This window comes from Podarcis muralis, chromosome 8, assembly GCF_964188315.1.
Source record: "Podarcis muralis chromosome 8, rPodMur119.hap1.1, whole genome shotgun sequence".
Classification (NCBI taxonomy): domain Eukaryota; kingdom Metazoa; phylum Chordata; class Lepidosauria; order Squamata; family Lacertidae; genus Podarcis; species Podarcis muralis.
Window position 1 is genome coordinate 68,489,582 of NC_135662.1, and position 22,121 is coordinate 68,511,702.

A 22,121-nucleotide genomic window follows, 5' to 3' on the forward strand; every position below is an offset into this window, starting at 1 on the left:
GAGAAAAATTAAAAAGCGGCATATTCTTCTTTCCCTGTTTTACAATTTATTTATTTTTTAAATGGAGACTGAAATTTGATAGAAAGGTTTCATCCGTGCAGAAATCCAGTTCTTGGCATCTACCGTAAGCATGAAAATGGGTCTGCTAAATATGAGCTTGAACTGGTATGTCAATGAATTAAGGACATTTAACGCAGCCCTCCACCTCGTGACTCATTTCCATTTAGGCCCTTGCTGTTAAACATGTTGCCTATGTTTCAGTTTTGGTCTGTTAAGTGTTGTACTTTAAAGTGGAAGAGTATTTTTTCTTACATAAACAAACAGATTTGCAGATATTCATTGTAATTTTTTTTGGTAACAATTCAATAGTAAATAAATAATTTGTTTCCTTAAAATAAAACTAAAATAAACTGAATCATTTTCCTTTACTTCAGAATTGTATTGAGGGTATCAGAATTTGTATTAAGGGTACCAGCTTTTCAACCAAATCTGCAGCTGTGCCCTTAACAGCAATCAAGTTTGGATTGGTCTGCCGGAGAAAGACAACTGCAAAGTTAGGTGCAATGCTGAGCTCCTATAAAGGAATAAAACACCGGATGAGTTAGTATCCTAGGTGATACAAACAATATGTCTAAGCCAAAAATAAAAAAGAAAGGTTTGTATTATTTTTCTGATTTTGTAATACGTCATCTTTGTTCATAGGTTTTGCAAGCTTTCTGTACTACAAAATCTACCAATGTTGAGACGCCCCTTTTTCCTTTAAAGAGAAAACAAAAACACAGAATGCAAAGGTCCACTGAACACAAAGCCCAAATTTTATTAAACTCTTGTTGTTTGTTGTTTCATAATCCATCACTGAATAAGCAACAAAACAACCACTACAAACCTAACCATGAACTCAACAGAAGGTGGAAAAGTTGACTGAATTAAATGAGGCATGTTCCCGCTAATGTTGACATGTGGTTTATTTTCAGCAAAGATATATGGCACTTATTTTTCATTCTTTGGAATAAGTGGATGCAAATCTAACATGTAAAACCTGAGTGAGCTGGTTTAATGTTATGGTTACCGACTTGTCAATCAGCCCATCACTTATCACTAGTATGGCCAATGATGATGGGAGTTGTAGCTGAATAGCATCTGTAATGTCAGAGGTTCCCCACCCTTACTTTAACCACAGCTTGGCGTGATGAATAAAAAGGTGGCTATGCTTCTATCCAGGCTGTAAATATGCTGATTTATGCACATCATGCTACGGTGCAACTCTAGGTGCCTTCCACTCCAACAGCCCAAACAACAAAAGGTTTGCACAACAGAATCCTCTTAGCAGAAATTGGCAACTGAACAGGGGATGTTAGGGAGAAGGGATGAATGTATTTAGAAATGATGGTTGGAAAAAGCTACTTTAGTGAGAGCTGGACCATAAAGAAGGCTGATCGCCGAAGAATTGATGCTTTTGAATTATGGTGCTGTAGGAGACTCTTGAGAGTCCCATGGACTGCAAGAAGATCAAACCTATCCATTCTGAAGGAAATCAGCCCTCAGTGCTCACGGGAAGGACAGATCGTGAAGCTGAGGCTCCAATACTTTGGCCACCTCATGAGAAGAGAAGACTCCCTAGAAAAGACCCTGATGTTGGGAAAGATGGAGGGCACAAGGAGAAGAGGACAACAGAGGACAAGATGGTTGGACAGTGTTCTCGAAGCTACCAGTCTCGAAGCTACCAGTTTGACCAAACTGCAGGAGGCAGTGGAAGACAGGAGTGCCTGGTGTGCTCTGGTCCATGAGGTCAGGAAGAGTCGGACATGACTAAACAACAACAACAACAAAAGGAGGGAGGAAAACAGAGGGGGCATCTGGGGGTGGGTGGGAAGTCAGCTTTTCCATTTGTATTTGAATTTGTATTAATTTCGTGATCATTTGTTAGAAATGATGGGAAATCAAAAATAATTGGCAACAAAGAAACCTCATGCAGGTAAAATTTGTTTCCTGCAAATGGGACCTGCAAGTTTTGCCAGCTACATGGGGTTTCCCCACAAGGGCAGCCTTTACGGTTTGGGGGTTTACGGGTCTTGGTTGGCCTGGAGCAAAGCAAAGGACAAGCCTAGGTTTAGATGACTAGTAAGCCATGAGCAAAGTGCAAACCAGGCCATTGTCTTAGTTCTGTGGTTGGAACAATTTCCCCTTTTCCAATTCTGGAAACCCAAATTCTACACATCCATCCAAAGGCGAGAAAATAGCTTTTCCGTCTGAAGGTATGGCAGGGTGCCAGCAGCCAGCATCTTCTTCAAACAATTTTTGTTTTTTGTTTCATTATTTGTGCATACTGAATGCCTGACAAGGGCTATAGTGAATCGCTGGGCTTAACAGTCTAGCTATTTTAAAAATCACAAAGAGATTTACCGTCGCTGACAATCTGAGAGGCCCTTTATATGGGGCTGAAAGGTAGTCTATTAACGTTTTAATCAATGCATATGGGAAATGCTGCAGTTAAAGTCCATTTCCTCTTTACTTTTGATATACATTGCAAACTGTGGCTGCAAAAATAAAATGTTAAGCAATCACTCCCAGAGATTCTGCAATAAATATGTACTCCTAGGGTTGCCATATTTCAAAAAAACCACCAAAAACCCCACAATTTTGCGATTGATTTGGCTAAGATCCAGGACAAAAAAGCACCACCTTTTGGAGATTCCCCCCGGATGTCAATTCCGCCTTTGAAATCCCGGTAAATGGATGCCAAATAATTTTTATTCGTTTCCCAAGTTTTTAACCAACAAATAGCTTCAATGCAAAAGTGAACATGTCATTTGCCAGCCTAACTCGCCAAAACTTGGATCTCCAAGTAAAACAGATGCACCCTCTCACCCAAGCGCCTGCCAACACAACCTGTTTTTTCCCCACTTCCCCAGAAGAAAAGAAGGCAAGTATATTTAGCAAGCAATCAACAGTCTGCAATGTACAAGTGTGGTGGGCCATGTTCTCCTTGCGCAGCTTGTGTGTTCTAAACGGAGGGAGACGGCTGCTCCTTTCATTCGCAGCGTAGTTCTTACAAATCTCTTTTAAATCAGAACATAAGGCAGTTATAACGGTGCTTTCTCAAAGCACCTCATCGCTCCCCAAGAGATGGCGCAAATCGATAACCTGTGTAAAGCACCCCACCTGCTGAACCGATAAAGAATTGCAATTCCATCATTCTGAAATTATAATGCTCAAGGACCATCGCATTTTGTTTGTTTTTTAAAAGAAGAATTTCCCCTCCTGTTTCCAACTAAGCGGGAAGAGGGAGTAGCCTCAGCGCCGTAGGCGAATAATACTTGTGCCTGATTTTCTTTTCTTTTTAACATAGGGGGAAAGTGACCTCAGGACGGACTGATCTCCTGGAACAAGTACCGTATTTTTTGCTCCATAGGGCGCACCTGACCATAGGGCACACCTAGTTTTCAGAGGGGGACATCAAGGAAAAAAATATGATTCTCTCCCTCCCCGCCCCCCCAGCTCTGGGAGCAGCGGACAGGCTGCAGGCAGCCTGTACGTTTCTCTCAGACCTTCTCCCTGCTTTTGCGGGAGGTGGGGAAATTCCCCCATCTCCCGCAAAAGCCCACAGGAACCACGCACCCTTTAAGGAGCGCACGGCTTCTGCCGGCTTTTCTACGAGGAGGGAGAAGGGACTGACGCGGCCAGTCAGTCTCTTGTCCCTCCTTAGGGAAAAGCCCCCAAGAGCGACGCGCTCTTTAAAGGGTGCGCAGCTGCTGCGGGCTTTTCTACGAGGTGGGGGAATTCCCCACCTCCCGCAGAAGCCGCCCGTAGAAGCCACGCGCTCTTTAAAGGGGCTGCACGGCTTCTGCTGGCTTTTCTAGGAGGTGGGGCAATTCCCCCACCTCCCGCAAAAGCCCGCAGAAGCCGTGCACTCTTTAAAGGGTGCGTGGCTCCTGTGGGCTTTTCTACGAGGTGGGAGAAGGGACTGATGCGGCCAGTCAGTCCCTTCTCCCTCCTGGGGAAAAGCCCGCAAGAGCCGCACGGAGCTTGTATGCAGCTCTTGGGGGCTTTTCCCGCCTGCCTCCCCCCTGCATTCGCTCCATAGGACGCACACACATTTTCCCTTGCTTTTTAGGAGGGAAAAAGTGCGTCCTATAGAGCGAAAAATACGGTATTACCGCAACTAGTATTTTGTGGGCAAGTCCCCGATGTCTGCCTCCAGACTTGCATGCAAAGGAAGGGTTCAGAGGTACAGTATGTGACTTCCACGAGAAATCCTCAAATTCAGCCTCCAGCCAAGGCTGGGAAAGATTCCCATTTGAAACCACGGAGAGCCACAGCCAATCTGGCTCAGGACCGCAAAACCTCAAGGAACACCTCTCCCCTTATGAACCAACCCAAACACTGCAACCATCATTGGAGGTCCTTCTTTATGAGAAGACTACGTATCCATAACCACACCTTGATTACAGAGATGACAAAGTGCTTTTGAGTTCTTCCAAGCTTCATGATAAATGCCGAACATCCATCTTAATGCACCTGCTCTGTCTCTGACAATTGGAGAATCTTTGGACCCAAAGTTCCTAGAAGAGGATGATGTATTTTTCATGTATTTTTTAAATTTTCATGTATTTTTAATCTTTTGCTGGAAGCTGCCCAGAGTGCCTGGGGAAACCCAGCCAGATGGGCGGGGTATAAATAATAAATTATTATTATTATCGAATGCTCGGGAGAGAATCACTCTCTCCAAGAAATATAATCGAGCAGTTGCAGAAGCGAGGAAAAAGCAGCAGCAACTTCGCCTGGCGCTTAATCTGGAGTTGTTTTGACATCAAGGAAAGATGCCAACGAGCCTTATCTGCCTGTTAGACTGAGACAGCAGCAGCTTGGCTTTTTATTTACCCGTTTAAAAAAATTTAAAACTTCAGTGTTATTATTGGGTTCTTTTTTGTAGTTGTAACTTTTTGTTGATACTGTAAGCCATCCAGAGAATATTACTGGGCAGCCTGCCTATAAATGCGGTAAACAAATAAATTAATGACACAGGAGTAGCAACTTCTTTTTTAAAAATATTCTATAATGTAAATAAGAGGCACTTACCCATTGGCATCTTTTACACTTCTAAAATAGAACCATACGTCTTTGCCACAAATAATAGCAGTTTACTGCCACACTTTGCAACCTGCCCTCAAAATATTTAGGAACAAAGCCTTGCCTCCTAGCATGAATGCTTAGGTAAAGGTAAAGGGACCCCTGACCATTAGGTCCAGTCGTGGCCGACTCTGGGGTTGTGCGCTCATCTCACTCTATAGGCCGAGGGAGCCGGCGTACAGCTTCCGGGTCATGTGGCCAGCATGACTAAGCCGCTTCTGGCGAACCAGAGCAGCGCACGGAAACGCCGTTTACCTTCCCGCTGGAGCGGTACCTATTTATCTACTTGCACTTTGACGTGCTTTCAAACTGCTAGGTTGGCAGGAGCAGGGACCGAGCAACGGGAGCTCACCCCGTCGCGGGAATTCGAACCACCGACCTTGTGATCAGCAAGTCCCAGGCTCTGTGGTTTAACCCACAGCTCCACCCATGTCCCTAGCATGAATGCTTAGAGTTCCAGAAAACATAGATGCCAAAAAACTTGAATGTGTCAGATGTGAACCAGTGTGGCAAAGAGGATGGGATATTATTACACTTAAGACATTTGGATTTAAATCCTGTTCAACTGGGTGTCCTCTGACAATATATTATTTCAGCCTAACCTACAGCACAGGGCTGTTGTTCGCAGAGTAAAACAGGGCCTCCTCATGAAAGCCAGGCCAAGATCCTTTGAAAAAGCATGGGACAGAAATATGAAACTATGTTAAGTTATTATAATGGGAACAGAGGCACACAGCCAGGATGGTCACCACTTCCAAACAAATGGCAATTTATCTTGAAGCGGTATTTTCGGTTACAACTGACTGGGGAAATGAATTCAAGTATGTTAAAGCAAAATCTCTTCCTCAAACGCTAGGCTGGCTCAGTCCGGAGAGACTCCTACAGGAATATAGGAAGAGCAATTTCCCAGTCATTTTTCTTCTAGGCAAACCCAAAAGGCATCAACGCGAGGATCCATAGCAGCAGAAAATTGTGTTGAGAAAAAAACACACCAAAATAAAATGATCTGCATGGAGATTATCACAAGCGCAACCCAACCTCACAAGAAATCCTTTGTCTGCTTCCAAACGGATCCGATGGCGCAGAGAGAGAAACTATTTCGCTTGTTTTTGCTTCAACCGATCATGCTGTTCCAGCGGGACAGGGATTTTCCAAGTACTCTAAATGAACTTCCAGGTTGCCGTACGCCAGGCGCAGAACATTCAAGACCTTTTCTTGGATGAGCTGAACTTGTTCTGCGGGGCAATAGTCATCCAAGCTCGATCTGTAAAAAAAAAAAAAAGAGGAGGGATTGCATGGCACAATGTTGTCGTTTCATCCATTTTCATCAGTCTCCTTTCCAAGCCAGAATTTCAACGCTTGCACGAACGCTCCTTGCTCCCTGAAGTGACTTGGACCATAACCCCAACACACGCTTTTCTGGGCGTGAACCCCAGTGAACTCTGTGGCCCATACTTCTGGGCGGATATGCAGTAAGATTGCACTTTTGGGAACCAACGACCATTGCAAGAGACTAGGGCCCTGCGGGACTTGACATCTTTCCGCAGGGCCTGCAAGACAGAGCTGTTCCACCAGGCCTTTGGCCAGGGCACAGTCTGACCCCCCTCCTTCTGTAATCCTCATAGAACTCTAGCCCAATGGTTGCCATTAATTTGATTCTGAATTGATTTTAGAATGAATTGATTTTAGAATGCATTGATTTTAGAATGTATTTCAATTAATTGATTGTGATTTTATGTAAACTGTGTTATTTTTACTGTTGTTAGCTGCTCTGAGCCTGGCTTCGGCTGAGGAGGGCGGGATATAAATAAATTATTATTGTTGCTGTTATTGCTATTATTAATATTATTAGGGGCTGGAGTGAGGAGGAATAGAGGGGACTGCCCCCCCTTCTCCTGAACCCTCCTGAGAACAGGAGGACAGTACAGTGGTACCTCGGGTTAAGTACTTAATTCGTTCCGGAGATCCGTTCTTAACCTGAAACTGTTCTTAACCTGAAGCACCACTTTAGCTAATGGGGCCTCCTGCTGCCGCCGCGCCGCCGGAGAATGACTTCTGTTCTCATCTGGAAGCAAAGTTCTTAACCCAAGGTACTATTTCTGGGTTAGTGGAGTCTGTAACCTGAAGCATCTGTAACCTGAAGCATCTGTAACCCGAGGTACCACTGTATAGATTTAGAAGAGTGGTTTGCAGAAGGACATAGTTCAGAGGCAGCAGAGGGGAGAAGCTGGGAAATATTGGGAGAGGAACAGCAGGAAGAAAAAGCACCAGGGGAGAGACAGCTGACAGACTCAGTGTCTTTGGAGAGCATTCCTGAGCCCCTTTCTCCCAGAACCAGGCGGGTGTTGAGGGTAATAGAGCAGTAAGCTCAGAGGCAGAAAGCTCAGCTTAGCCAATGCAGGGATGACACAGAATAGAAGAGATGGAGGGGCTTTTACTTAGAGCAACCACCATTATTCAGGGAAGTCGACCTTCCTTCGTTTCTCTCTGTGAATGCTAACAAATTATGTGGTAAGGACTTTTATTGTTTCTCTGCTTTTTGGCTGCAACTGTGGGAGGGATCAGATTCCTCGAAGCTTGACAATTATGGGACCTGCCACAACTCATTCTTTGAAATTGAATTGAAATACTTTATTGTCATTTGTACAACTTGTATACCGTGAGATTACACCCCCCACTCAGCTCTCTTAGTCTTAATTCCCCTCGTTTACTGACGCACACCCACCAAACCCGAAAGTCAGTTGCCCTGTTGTTATCTTTTCCTTCAGCAGCCTAACAGCCCACGGATAGAAGCTGTTCTTTACCCTGTTGGTGCGACTAACCATGCTTCTGTATCTTCTGCCTGAGGGCAGGAGATCAAGAAAGTGCCGGCCAAGGTGTGAATCATCCCTGAGAATTTTCCTCACTCTCCTGAGGCAACGTTCTTCCGCTATTTCATCCAGCCGATTCACGGAACAGCCCATAATATCTTGTGCTGTATTCACCACCCTCTGTAGGCATTTCCTATCAGATGATGTCAAACCAGCGTACCACACCGTGATGCAGTATGAAAGGACTAATAGCAAACTAATATTCTAACAGCAAACTACTCTGGTGGGCGAGAGTTAACAGGATCCGGGCCAAACAGCAACCCCACTGTATCTTACCGGGCTATCGTCACAAGAGTGGGCTTCGGCAAGTTCCTCAAGAGACATTCAACGGCCTGCACCAGACTCTCAATTTCTTCCTCTGTGCTGACGTGGTGAGGAAGTTCGGAGTAATCGCACGTGAGCCCAGCCTGGTGGACCTGAAAAGTGGATTGCACAAAGTGGCTCGGTGCAGTTCTCTGAGTTGGCCTGTGGCACTAGTTCTGATACCAACGCAAACGGAAGACTTGGTTTGCTAATTCGGGCAAAGGGGCTGCATGCCCAGGCAGTGTGGTATAGTGGTTAGCGTGTCGGACTAGGATCTGGGAGATTAGGGTTGAACTCCCCACTTGGCCACAAAGCTCACTGAGCCAGTCGCTGCCTCTTAGCTTAACCTACCTCGCAGGGTTGGTGTGTGGGGTTAAATAAAGAGGAGAAGAACTGTATATGCCACCTTGAGCTCATTGTGGAGAAAAGGGTGGGGTAAAAATGCAATAAATGAATGAATGAATGAATGAATGAAACACAATTCAAAGTGTTGGTGCTGACCTTTAAAGCCCTAAACGGCCTCAGCCCAGTATACCTGAAGGAGTGTCTCCACACCCATCATTCTACCCGTACACTGAGGTCCAGCGCTGAGGGCCTTCTAGCGGTTCCCTCACTGCGAGAAGCCAAGTTACAGGGAACCAGGCAGAGGGCCTTCTCGGTAGTGGCACCCGCCCTGTGGAACGCCCTCCCACCAGATGTCAAAGAGAACAACTACTACCAGACTTTTAGAAGACATCTGAAGGCAGCCCTGTTCAGGGAAGCTTTTAATGTTTGATGCATTACTGTATTTTAATATTTTGTTGGAAGGCGCCCAGAGTGGCTGGGGAAGCCCAGCCAGATGGGTGGGGTATAAAAAATAAATTATTATTATTATTATTAACAACAAAAAAGCTGAGATAAGATTTTCAGGTTGTGGCCCCTATCTGGTTCCATGGGCCGAAAGTACAGCCCTGAAATTTGATAAAACAGACTTACCATTTCATAATCGGGCGTTTCCATTCGATTTTTCAAACTATGCACAAGCTGGACTAGAAGTTTCATCCTGTGATAACAAAGCACACATGCATCATATTCTGCAAATGTTATGAACGAGACTCAGAATGAGCCATTATGCAAATGAGGCTTGTTAGATTTCAGGGGTATTTCCACCCCCAGAATCTGGGATAACTATTGCTGAATTCACCCATATATCTGTGTCAAGGTAAAGGTAAAGGTACCCCTGACCATTAGGTCCAGTCGTGGCCGACTCTGGGGTTGCGGCACTCATCTCGCTTTACTGGCTGAGGGAGCCGGCGTATAGCTTCTGGGTCATGTGGCCAGCATGACTAAGCCGCTTCTGGCGAACCAGAGCAGTGCACTGTTACGCTGTTTACCTTCCCGCTGGAGTGGTACCTATTTATCTATTTGCACTTTGACGTGCTTTCGAACTGCTAGGTTGGCAGGAGCTGGGACCGAGCAATGGGAGCTCACCCCGTCGTGGGGATTCGAACCGCCAACCTTCTCATCAGCAAGTCCTAGGCTCTGTGGTTTAACTCACAGCGCCACCCGCGTCCACACAAAAAGATCACTCAAGCACAATAATGTAATTTAAGTGGGTGCAAAATTGTTCTTTAGAATTGCACATATGCTGTGCCTACTGACGTCTTGCAGCTGAATATGTCAACTACTTCCACGGAAAAAGCATTGCATTCTCCAAGAATGTCAAGTCCAGGTCCAACCCCCTGCAATGCAGGAGTCTTCTGCCCAACGTGGGGCTCGAACTCACAACCCCGAGATTAAGAGTCTCCTGCTTTCCCACCTTCTTCGCGTACAATGAAATTTCCTCTTCCTCTCTAGCCCAGCCTCCCGAGGTGCACCTGAAAGATCAGCTCTGGAGGTTTGGGGCTCCCTCTGGAGCAGATTTTGTGGGGTGCGCCATGCTGAAGGCTTTATGATCTCCGTATCATAAATCACTGGGTCCAGCAACATGTTTGCTTGCGGTTGCTTTAAAACAGCCCAGAACCAGCAGAGTAACACAGCTCCTTATCTTGGAAGCGAATTAGGGATCGGTGGCACACAAGAGGCAATAAGAACACTCCTGGAAGCGATAAATCTCAGCCAAGTAGTTGTTTAAGCCAGTCATAAAATGCACAAGTTACAATATATAGCAGGGGTGTCCAACTTCCAAGAAACTGCAATCTACTCCCACTTGTTGAGGTTGTTGAGCTTTTTTTAGGGGGAGAGAACAGAGTTGTTGAGCTTCCTCCCCCCCTTTGGGGGTGGTCAGTCGCTCAAGATCTCAAGATCACCAGGACCGACCATAGACAGCCTGCGATTGACCAGTAGAATGAGATTGACCAGGCCTGATATATTGGACAGGCCTGATATATAGTATTTATTTACTCCATTCCAAAAGAGTAAAAGGGAGCTTAAAGCCCATGTAAGAGTCTCTGTGCCCTACAAGTTGCCAGTAAGAGCAGAAAAGCAAAACTGGTTCAAACCACCTCTCTGTGTCTCTTGTAGGAACTGTGCACATCCAAAGATAAGTTCCCCCAGCTAGCGCCCACTATAATAGACTCAAGGACCAGCCCAAACTCTTGACTCTTCTTTCCGTTCGTGCTGATTCTGGAAACGAATGCCTCTCAGTCATTCTCCCTCAACCTGCCAGCAGAACGCCAACCCTGTGCCTACTCAGAAGTAAGCCCCATTGTAGAGGGGGGTTTGCCCTGCCAGACTTAAGGTTATATTATGAAGCTGCAGCCTTCTGCTGGATGAAAGATTGGTTACTTCTTGAGAACACTGATGTCCTAGATCTGGAAGGGTTTAATAATGCTTTTGGATGGCATGCATACTTGTGGTACGACAAGGTAAAGATTCATAAAATGTTCAAAAACCATATTGTCAGGAAAGCAATATTTAGGGTCTGGACAAAATATAAAGACTTATTAGAAAGCAAGACCCCGAGGTGGCTATCACCAGTGGAGGCCAAGGTTCGAAAAAGACCCAATATGGAAGCCGGCTGGCCGAAATATTGGGAAATAGTAGAAAAAATTGGAGATAACTGGAAGCTGCAGAGCTTTGAAAAATTAAAGAACAGGGTGCAAGAATGGTTTCTTTATGCCCAAGTTCAAGAGCTCTTTAAGCTAGACAAAAAAATAGGATTCCAGGTGGAAAAATCAAAACTAGAGACTGAACTGTTAGAACCTAAGATTAAGGTACTTTCGAGAATGTATAACTTGCTGCTTAAATGGAACACTCAGGATGAGACAGTTAAATCAGCCATGATAAAATGGGCTCAGGATATTGGGTATAACATTATGTTTGAAGACTGGGAAAAGTTATGGACCACTGGAATGAAATTCACGGCATGTAATGCCCTGAAGGAAAACATTATGAAAATGATATATAGGTGGTACATGACCCCAGTCAAGCTTGCAAAAATATATCACCTGTCTGACAATAAATGTTGGAAATGTAAGGGGGCTGAAGGGACATTCTTTCACCTCTGGTGGACTTGCCCAAAAGTGAAGGCCTTCTGGGAAATGATCTACAATGAGCTAAAAAAGGTGTTCAAGTACACCTTCCCTAAGAAACCAGAGGCCTTCCTCCTGGGTATTGTTGGCCAAAAGGTGTTAAAGAAGGATAGACCTTTTTTCATGTACGCAACTACAGCAGCAAGAATACTTATTGCAAAATACTGGAAGGTACAAGATCTTCCCACACTGGAAGAGTGGCAGACGCAATTGATGGACTATATGGAACTGGCTGAAATGACTAGCAGAATCCGAGATTTGGGAGAAGAAACAATGGAAGAGGACTGGAAAAAATTTAAGGACTATTTACAAAAACATTATAAGTTGTATGAATGTTAAGAAGTTGCACGATTTGGGAATTCTAGCTTCAGCAATCAGATTTGGTGAGCAAGAAACTAAGATAAAAAACGTAAGAAAAGGTTGAAATTTAAAGCTATATTATGTTTATTTTAAGGTATAAGTTATTGACAAAAGGTACTTTAAATTTAGAAGAATAATATTTGAAAGACACAAGTAAGGTATGAAACAAGGTAATAATTTGCTGATATGTTTATGGAAAGGAACGCAGGGTGAGGGAGACGTGGGGAAGTCCGGTTGGTAAAGTAAAAATGTTTATGAAAGTTGGATTTTTTCTTTTTTCTTCATGTACTTTACATTTCTGACTTTGTATTTGAAAATGCAATAAAAAAATTTTTTTTTAAAAAAAAAGAAGTAAGCCCCATTGCATTCAATGGGGTTTACTCACTGTTAAGTGGCGTCGGGCCTTGCTCACTGTGTGAGCCGACTTGCGGGACTGGCTGAAAAGATGGGGTAGAAATGGCTATTTAAGTTGTGTCCTAACATCTTATACCGCTAGACAGCTATCATGTTTTGTGGACAGGCTGCCCTTTGAGCCTTTTCCAGACTGGCAACCCATCTTTTAACTCTGATCTGTGACCAGGGGAGCCCTGGCAGCTTTAAAAAGTTCTTATTTAACCCTCTCCATTCATCTGCCAACCCAAAAGGAAGCGACTCTCTTAGCTGCTGCTCAAGATCCCTTACCCAGGACTCGAAGCCCATCTCTGTAGGTTCTCCTCCGTGTCATCATCGCACAGGTCAGCAAAAGCTGCTTCGAGGTCTTCCAGCTGGTGGACACGATTCTCGACGCAGTCTAGCAAGTCCTCCTTTAAATATAAAAACAGAACAACATTGGGTGACAGAGACTCTTCACTGGCGACTCAACTTCAGCGCCAGTTTGATGGTTCAGAAAAGTGTAATCTTGTTTGGATCTGGTGTAAATTTATGCTGGCTTGTATTTTGCCACCTTCTTAGGGGCAGGATTGCTCCCCTAGTTACCAACCACCTGCCAGGGGTGAAGTGATAACTGGCTTCCCTGGTGTGGAAATTGAAAATTAAATCAGAAATTAAATTATCGTGAGTGGCCTATAAATGCTCCTAAAATGGGAATGCCCTCAAACAAACGACTACCCGATTGAACCTAAACCTTACACAAATAAATAAAAATGCCTCAAAATCCAAAGCAATTCGGGAGAGAAATTTCCTTGCGCGTGGCGGAATTAAAAAGGCACCTCTTTATCTGTTTCCCCTTGGCAAACGGACTTTGGCAGATTAAACTCACAGCCGCGGCAAAACTGTGAAAACTGAATAAACATTTTGCGAGGAAAACGTTTCATAGGCCCCGCTTCACAGCCGTCAGCTTGGCATAATCGCAGTCCGAGTTTGCCAAGTAATTTCCCCTCCTGTCTTTCTCAAACACACAGCTTATAAACTGAGGTAAAACGATACAAACTGCCTTTCACCCCTACTCCTCCTTACATAGAATCACAGAATGATAGAGCTGGAAGGGAACATGAGGTTCATTTAGTCCAGCGGTTCTCAACCTGTGGGTCCCCAGATGTTGGACTACAACTCCCATCATGCCTGAGCTCTGGCCTTGCTAGCTAGGGGTGATGGGAGTTGTAGTTCAACCCACAGGTTGAGAAAGGCTGATTTAGTCCAACCAACTGCAATGTAGGAATCTTGCTCAAACCCACAACCCTGCAATTCAGAGTCTCTACCCACTGAGCTATTGCCGGCCCATACCTCTGACAAATTGCTGTTAGGCTTCTTAAAACTGTACAGTTCTTGTAAGATCTTGTACTCCTCCTATTTAAAAAAGGAAAGGAAAGGGGGGGAAACAAGAGCGGGGGGATTATTCATAGCACCATTCTGCTGTTATTGCTGTAATGTGAAGAGCGGTTTTGCCTTTAGCACCTTCCTTTCACCCCTTAAACATTTCTACGTCCCAAAGAGAAAGCACAACAATCAAGCAAGTGAAACTCTTTTGGCTAACGTCTGCTTCCCAGATATGAAGCGAATATTAAGACAGCGTGGCACTAAGTGGCACTTAAGCAGCTGCTGCTACAAATCTCTACATATGGTACAAACGATATGAGATCTAGTCTTTTAAACACCATTATCTCTTTTCTGCTTGTTTTTCTTCCTGGCAGTATTTCGCCTACAAGTTCACCCATGCTTTTCCAGGAGCTGTGGCTTAAACCACTGAGCCTCTCGGGCTTGCCAATCAGAAGGTCGGCGGTTCAAATCCCCGCGACGGTGGGGAGCTCCTGTTGATGTCCCAGCTCCTGCCAACCTAGCAGTTCAAAAGCATGCTGGTAAAGGGACCCCTGACTCTGGGGTTGTGGCGCTCATCTCACTTTATTGGCCGAGGGAGCCAGCGTACAGCTTCCGGGTCATGTGGCCAGCATGACTAAGCTGATTCTGGTGAGCCAGAGCAGCACACAGAAATGTCGTTTACCTTCCCACCGGAGTGGTACCTATTTATCTACTTGCACTTTGATGTGCTTTCGAACTGCTAGGTTAGCAGGAGCAGGGACCGAACAATGGGAGCTCACCCCATCGCAGGGATTCGAACCGCCGACCTTCTGATCTGATCGGCAAGTCCTAGGCTCTGTGGTTTAACCCACAGCACCACCCGCATCCCAGCAAAAATAAGAGGGAACCATAATTGAACACCGGGTGCTTTTAAAGGTATTTCCTCCATCGTTCTAACAAGGTTAATTGACCAAAGGGCTGCAGCCTGGTAGTTTTACCTGCGTGTACATTTCTTTGAAAGGGTTCTTGACAGAAAAGAAATCCAAGTCAATATCGAGAACATAAGCAGAGCCCTTTTGTATTGCTTGGAGCATGTCGTCAAGGAGCTCTGGCACTGGGTGGCCATCCTTTCGACCCCGGAGGCTGTCTGTTGTCTCCTGCACATGGGTTCTGTTTTCGAATCCCCCAGCCTCTTCGCCTGCGCAGCTGTGGGCGAGGGGAGGAACGTCCTTCGACGAAGAGGCTGCCGAGGCGTTTGCTGCATCGCCCCCGCTCAACTTGAGCTTCTTTGCAGAAGGCACAGCTCGGCTTTCCTCCCGGGTGCCAGCGGCTTCCAAAGGATCCACGAGGCAGACACTGAGCTGCAAAGACTTCTCGCCTTCTAGCTGGCCGGCAGGGACGTACAGACCGTCGGAAAGGAAGTAATCGTCTGGGCAAGTAACCCTGGAATAGCGACAACAGTGATTCTTAGCAAGGATGAGGATGCAAGAATGCGAGAAATACTTTGCTGGAACAGGGGGCCCACGTATGCTAGCATTCCCTTTCCCAAAGTAGCCAAATTACTATGAAATTGCTTCAAGATGTTTCATAGGAAGCAATACATAAATGGAATTCAATAAACAAGTGAAACAATAATAATAACAAAAAGAAGCCAAACGGGTCTGGAATGCACCCAAGAGAATGAAATTATTTCCATACATAACCCTCCCAACGGCACAGCAATAAACTGCTGGTACATTTGCAAAGCTAAGCAGGGTCCGGTATGGTTTCAAATTGGATGGGAGACCGCGTGCAGAGATTCCCACATCCCTGCCAATTCTATAATAATTCTATAATTCCATACCAGCAGTGGAGGCTGATCTGGTGGGGCAAATGGGGCCCTGCCCCATGAAACTCAGTCGGCCCCCAGCCAGCTCCCAACTCCCTGACTTCCAAACTTCTTGCAACCAAATCAGAGTGCGGATCTGCCTGTCACTGGCTCTAACGTGAGACCATTAAGATGGAACCACATAACAACAGCCCCTGTATCTAACACAGCTTTAGAGAGGCACTGGCAATAATAATAATAATAATAATAATAATAATAATAATAATAATAATAATAATTTTTATTTATACCCCGCCCTCCCCAGCCAAGGCCGGGCTCAGGGCGGCTAACAAGCAATAATAAAAACAAGTTGAGTGAATACAACTTAAAAACAAGATTAAAATACAACAATTCAAATATTGAAACATTAAAACATTAAAATGCAGCCTCATCACAGGAGAAAGGAAAAAGAAAAAAGAAAGAGGGGGAGGGAATCAAATTGGCTCCAAGCCAAAGGCCAGGCAGAACAACTCTGCCTTACAGGCCCTGCGGAAAGAAATCAGATCCTGCAGGGCCCTGGTCTCACGAGGCAGAGCGTTCCACCAGGCCGGAGCCAGTGTTGAAAAGGCCCTGGCTCTGGTTGAAGCTAATCTAACTTCCTTAGGGCCCGGGACCACTAGGGTGTTGCTATTTATGGACCTTGAGGCTCTCCGTGGGGCATACCGGGAGAGGCGGTCCCGTAGGTACGAGGGTCCTAGGCCATGAACGGCTGTAAAGGTCAAAACCAGCACCTTAAATCTGACCCTGTACTCCACCAGTGCAGTTGGAAAAGCACTGGGTGAATATGCTCCCATGGCAGAGACCCTGTGAGGAGCCTCGCTGCTGCATTCTGCACCCGTTGGAGTTTCTGGGACAGCTTCAAGGGCAGCCCCGTGTAGAGCGAATTACAGTAGTCAAGCCTGGAGATGACCGTTGCATGGATCACTGTGGCCAGGTCGGGGCGGGAAAGGTAAGGGACCAACTGCTTGATGCAGCAAAGGTGGAAAAATGTCGCCAATAGTTACCTTATGGTCGTCGTGGAGGTGTCTTTACCTACTAAGAAACGATGGGTGCCTTCTTCAATTTGCTGAGCCCAAGGCGGGTGCAGCCACAGGACATGTGAAAAGTGCCCAGCATAGACGGCAGGCATAATCCAGTTTTCAATGCTTAGCTCACTGCAAGAGGGGGAGAAAGATGGTTGAGAAAGCTGCTGCTCGTTGGAAAGGTTGCGTACAAATGCCGTTGTAATAAAGGTGAGACACAGTCTGTGTTAAGAAGTGAACATTACAGTGGTACCTCGGGTTAAGTACTTAATTCGTTCTGGAGGTCCGTTCTTAACCTGAAACTGTTCTTAACCTGAAGCACCACTTTAGCTAATGGGGCCTCCCACTGCTGCTGCTGCGCCGCCATAGCACGATTTCTGTTCTCATCCTGAAGCAAAGTTCTTAACCTGAAGCACTATTTCTGGGTTAGCGGAGTCTGAAACCTGAAGCGTATGTAACCAGAGGTACCACTGCACTTAGAATGCTTCCTTTTTACATATATAATTTTTATTAAGCTTTCAATTTTACATTTCAAAATAAACATTTTTCAAACTTTAAAATATCCAGTGACTTCCCTTCTTCTCCTCCTCTCTCAGCCGCCATGCTCACTGGGTGAGCTTGTTCTCATGTTATATTTCTGCCCCACCAAGAGGAAAGCACCCCAAAATTCAGGAAGCAGCTCAACCACACTCCAGCTCCCATGCAAAATGAAAACCGCATCTCCTCAAGGAGATGGATTGTGCGATCCTACCTGAACAGAGATTCTTTATCGAACACTGTATCCGCAGGCATGTTCACCGGTATAAGGAGGTCGGGATGAGAATCCAAATGGACAAAGCAGATGTCACTGGCAGGAAGATGCTTCGAACCGATGGCTCGGTAGATGAAAGGAAGAACCTGGAACAACAGGAATAGAAGGATCTGCAGGAAAGCAAGAGCTATTGCAAAACACCCAGACGTTGTAGTTCAGCAAGCATGCAGAAAATTCTATTTGGCTTTCTTTTTTAAAAAAAGGATAGCTGGAACTTGTGGCTAACTCACTTGCCTTTATCAGAGAGCCACTGCGGTGTAGTGGTTAAGCGCGGTGGACTCGTAATCTGGTGAACCAGGTTTGATTCCCTGCTCCTCCACATGCAGCTGCTTGGTGACCTTGGGCCAGTCACACTTCTCTGAAGTCTCTCAGCCCCACTCACCTCACAGAGTGTTTGTTGTGGGGGAGGAAGGGAAAGGAGATTGTTAGCCGCTTTGAGACTCCTTCGGGTAGTGATAAAGCGGGATATCAAATCCAAACTTTTCTTCTTATCGCAACCACAGGGTTACTCAAAAGGCATTTTCCACAAGTTTAACACCTCTTATTTCTAGGTAAGGCTGGCATTGCAGTAATAACAACCACAATAATTTTATTATTTACATGCCACCCATCTGACTGGGTTGCCTCAGCACCAGACCTGTCGACGAGTACCAATGGACCTAATGCTTAGGATTGCTACAGGTGCAGAAAGGGCCCTATGGGGATAGTCTCTGCAACACAACTGTTAACTCGTTTACAAAGCTAAGCAGGGTCAGGTATGGTTTCACACTGGATGGGGGCCGTGCGTTGAGATTCTCTGCACTGCAGCGAGCTGCTCCATGACCCTCGTGGTCCCTTTCAACTCTACCATCCTGTGATTCTATGGACTCCATAGCGAAGCATGTGCACTGCATGAAGGATTGTTCAACCCCAGGCATGCAGGATTGTCTCCACGTAGAGCTTGGCTGTCAGTACAGATAGCTAGATGGACCAAAAACTTATACGTGGGACGCATAAAAGTAAAGGTAAAGGGACCCCTGACCGTTAAGTCCAGTCGTGACCGACTCTGGGGTTGCGGCACTCATCTCGCTTTATTGGCCGAGGGAGCCGGCATACAGCTTCCGGGTCATGTGGCCAGCATGACTAAGCTGCTTCTGGCAAACCAGAGCAGCGCATGGAAACGCCGTTTACCTTCCCGCCGGAGTGGTACCTATTTATCTACTTGCACTTTGACGTGCTTTCGAATTGCTAGGTTGGCAGGAGCAGGGACTGAGCAACGGGAGCTCACCCAGTCGTGGGGATTCAAACCGCCGACCTTCTTGATCGGCAAGTCCTAGGCTCTGTGGTTTAACAGCGACACCCGCGGGACGCATAGGTGTAGCCAATGTTTTTGTTGGGGGGGGGGGGCCAGAACCTGTTTGCTATGTATTTTGTTACTAATTTTTCGGAGGCGCAGCTGGGAGGGGGGAGCTCCCTTGACTCTTCCCGATCAAGCGCGCCTCTTCAGATCGCACCACCAGCAGTGAAAGCTACGCATCGGATTTCCCCCTTCGCTCGCTGACCGCTTACCTCGTGATGATCCTCCACCACCCAGACAGGCAGCGCCGCGTACGCACGGAGGAGTCCGGCGGTCCCGCCGCCGCCGCGCTCCGCAGCCCCGCCATCGCTGCTCATTGCTTGAGCGGCACCGAACGTTCAGGCGCGCAGGATTCCGAAAGCGAACGCGGAGACGTTCGCAACGTTCGGGCCTCCGAACTCCGGCAGGCGCGACGTTCCAAAGGCCGAACTCTGGCGACCGCGGCGTTCCAAAGCGAGAGGGAGAGCGCGCGCGCGGGGCGGGGGGGGACACATCTCGACGTGACACGCGCGAGCATGGCGGGAAAGGGAGGAGGAGCAGAGTCCACCGGCGTCGCAAGCAACCCCGACAGCGAGAGCGTCGGCCGGCCGGGAAAAATCTCTGGGATGCTCTCGCCAGTCCGTGCACGGGACCACCCACCGCGTCCCCAACCAGCCGAGTTTCCTCCCCTGGTCGCCAGCAGGCATCTCCGCGAAACTGCCTTTCCGGCTTCGCTTTTGCTCCTCCTCTTAACTTTTCTCTTCCGGTGCGCGTGGTTTCCCACAATTTCCCCCCCACCCGTCTAGATCTGGGCTGCTCAGCCGGTGCCTGAAGTCTTGGAGCGAGGAAGCGACTATTTCCAGGTAAGTCTCACGCTTTTGTTTGCAAAGAAGAGACATGCATATCAGGGCCGTAGTCAAACGGGGTGCGGCGGCAGGGCGAGGCAGCTCCCCTAAATCAACAAAAGTCAATAAAAATACATAGCTAACGGAGGTTCTACCCTCCCCGCGCAACAAAAGGCCATCACCTTCCCCCACCCCCAACAAAAACCCCTGTCTGCACCCCTGATGGATATGCGGTGCTCTCGGATCTCGGCTGCGGTCTACCTGCTTTCTGCTCGGAAAGAAGCGACCCATGCATTTCATAGGAGGGTTTCTTTTCTTGCTCCCTGGAATGCTTTAGGGATAGAGCCGCTCGGCTCATAGTTAAGGATTTGGGTCCTGCTCACCCCCTCCCCTGCTGCGGCTTGAGGCCAGAAGCACATTCAGACGTGCATGTGGGTGACCCGTAAACTACAACTAATCCAGAATGTGGCAGCTAGACTGGTGACTGGAGGCGGCCGCTGAGACCACATAACACTGGTCTTGAAAGACCTACATTGGCTCCCAGTACGTTTCCGAGCACAATTCAAAGTGTTGGTGTTGACCTTTAAAGCCCTAAATGGCCTCGGCCCAGTATACCTGAAGGAGCGTCTCCACCCCCATCGTTCTGCCTGGACGCTGAGGTCCAGCGGCGAGTGTCTTTCGGCGGTTCTCTCCCAAGTTACAAGGAACCAGGCAGAGGGCCTTCTTGGTAGTGGCACCTGCCTTGTGGAAAGCCCTCCCATCAGATGTCAAAGAGATAAACAACTACCTGACATTTAGAAGACATCTGAGGGCAGCCCTGTTTAGAGAAGTTTTTAATGTGTGACATTTTATTGTATTCTTAATCTTTGTTGGAAGCCACCCAGAGTGGCTGGGGAAAACCAGCCAGATGGGCGGGGTACAAATAATAAATTATTATTATAAATAAATTTATCTGAAATAACTGGGAATGAAAAGCCCTTCCCTGGGAAGTTGACGCGGAATGATGGCGCCGTGGCGAGAATTCTTTGGGACATCCGTGGTGCACAGTCTTTTAATTTTTGGTTTCTTTTCAGAGATAGACAATGTCCTTCCATTCCGGGCGAGGAGGCTGCCCCCGATCCCGAGGAGGAGCCACGGCGCGAACTTCGACTCCGACTTTCCGCCCCCAGAATTTGAGGCAGCTCCACCCTCAGCAGCAGCCTTCAGCTCAGTATCAGTACGACCAGCCGGCGGTGACCACGGCGGCTTACGCAAGCCCTCCCACCACAAGCTACATGCCTTCCAGGCCTGATTTCGTCCCGTACCCGCCGCCCATGCCCCCGTCGCCACAGAACGCCATCTCCCAGTGTCCCCTGAGACCGCCTTTTGCGGGCCACCAGGTCAAGCAGACCTTCCCTCTCCCTCCTTGCTTTCCGCCGACTCCGCCTCCTGCCCCGAATCCCGGAAACCCTTCCGTTTCGACCAGCGCGGCGGGACAGAACGCGTTTCCTTACATGATGCCTCCTCCGTCGGTTCCACATCCTATGCCGCCTCCGATCATGCCTCAGCCGATTAATTACCAGACTATGTACTCCCCTTCCTACTCGCAGCAGTCCTTCCCCCCTCCAAATTTCAACACCTACCCACACAATGCAAACTCTTACCAGGGTGGCGGTGGTGGCGGCAACAACGCCAACAGCGGCGGCGGCAGCAACAACAACAACAGTGGCAATTTTCGGAACCCTGGTCAGTATCCGATTGAGAAGTCCCAGCCTGAACGGAGGTCTCCGGAGCGCAGTAAACACTATGAGGAGCATCGCCACCGGGACCACGGGCACGGGGAGAGGCACCGCTCCACCAATCACGGCGATCGGCGGGATCGAGGGAGGAGCCCCGATAGGCGGCGGCAAGAAAGCAGTCGGCACCGGTCGGATTACGTCAGGGGGCGGACGCCCCCCCGTCACAGAAGTTATGAATGGTACAGGTCAGCCAGTTCGACTCTTGCCAGGAGGCCAGGTTTGGTAGGATGTGTTCGGCCGTGGAGGCAATTATTTCGACGGGAAACGGTTGGCCGGCAATTGCGCGCTGAGCTTTGTTGCTTAGCCAAAATTGCGTCCAAGGCTTCCACGTCAAAGTCCCAACATTCACTTCCAGCACACCCCTCTCATGTGCATAAAGAGAAGGGGCCAAAAAATTATTGTCATGTGTAAGAAGAGTTGTCTGTCTATAGCACGGGTGCCCAAACTTTTTTCAAAGATTTGATGAAGTGAATGTGCGTGAGGGCTGACCAAAATTGTCGAGCTTTTTTCAGGATTGAACTTGTTGAGCTTTTGTTAGGGTTAGGCTGGGAGGCCAAATTAGGCCCCTAAAACG

At 47.2% G+C, this 22,121-nt stretch overlaps 2 protein-coding genes across 4 annotated transcripts in view; one reads left to right on the forward strand and one right to left on the reverse strand.

The window, feature by feature from the left end:
* Positions 1-792: 792 nt before the first annotated feature.
* On the reverse strand, positions 793-19,613 carry C8H5orf22 (chromosome 8 C5orf22 homolog). Its single transcript, XM_028737917.2, has 9 exons — positions 19,158-19,613; positions 17,550-17,695; positions 16,781-16,930; positions 14,908-15,352; positions 13,898-13,960; positions 12,857-12,978; positions 9,279-9,345; positions 8,277-8,416; positions 793-6,394 (listed from the first exon to the last, which is right to left on the reverse strand). The coding sequence occupies exons 1-9, from the start codon at positions 19,260-19,262 to the stop codon at positions 6,253-6,255; spliced, it is 1,380 nt and encodes a 459-aa protein (XP_028593750.2). The 5' UTR covers positions 19,263-19,613; the 3' UTR covers positions 793-6,252.
* Positions 19,614-19,636: 23 nt separating this feature from the next.
* Positions 19,637-22,121, forward strand: part of DROSHA (drosha ribonuclease III) — a 76,416-nt gene continuing 73,931 nt past the window's right edge. For 2 of the 3 annotated variants that reach the window (XM_077933341.1, XM_077933343.1), the window contains exons 1-2: positions 19,637-19,787; positions 20,843-21,732. In XM_077933341.1, the coding sequence (XP_077789467.1) occupies positions 20,852-21,732 (881 nt within the window). In that variant the 5' untranslated portion in view covers positions 19,637-19,787; positions 20,843-20,851. The remainder of the gene's footprint in view (positions 19,788-20,842; positions 21,733-22,121) is intronic. The other variant, XM_077933342.1, reaches the window with a different exon arrangement.

What these genes read in the sequence shown, in the direction of transcription:
- C8H5orf22 (XM_028737917.2), bottom strand. Translation starts at nt 19,262, where the DNA reads ATGAGCAGCGATGGCGGGGCTGCGGAGCGCGGCGGCGGCGGGACCGCC. An exon ending in ACCTCCACGACGACCATAAG is followed by an intron (nt 15,353 to 16,780) that starts GTAACTATTGGC and finishes TCGCTATTCCAG; the next exon opens with GGTTACTTGCCCAGACGATT. An exon ending in AAACGCCCGATTATGAAATG is followed by an intron (nt 8,417 to 9,278) that starts GTAAGTCTGTTT and finishes TCCACTTTTCAG; the next exon opens with GTCCACCAGGCTGGGCTCAC.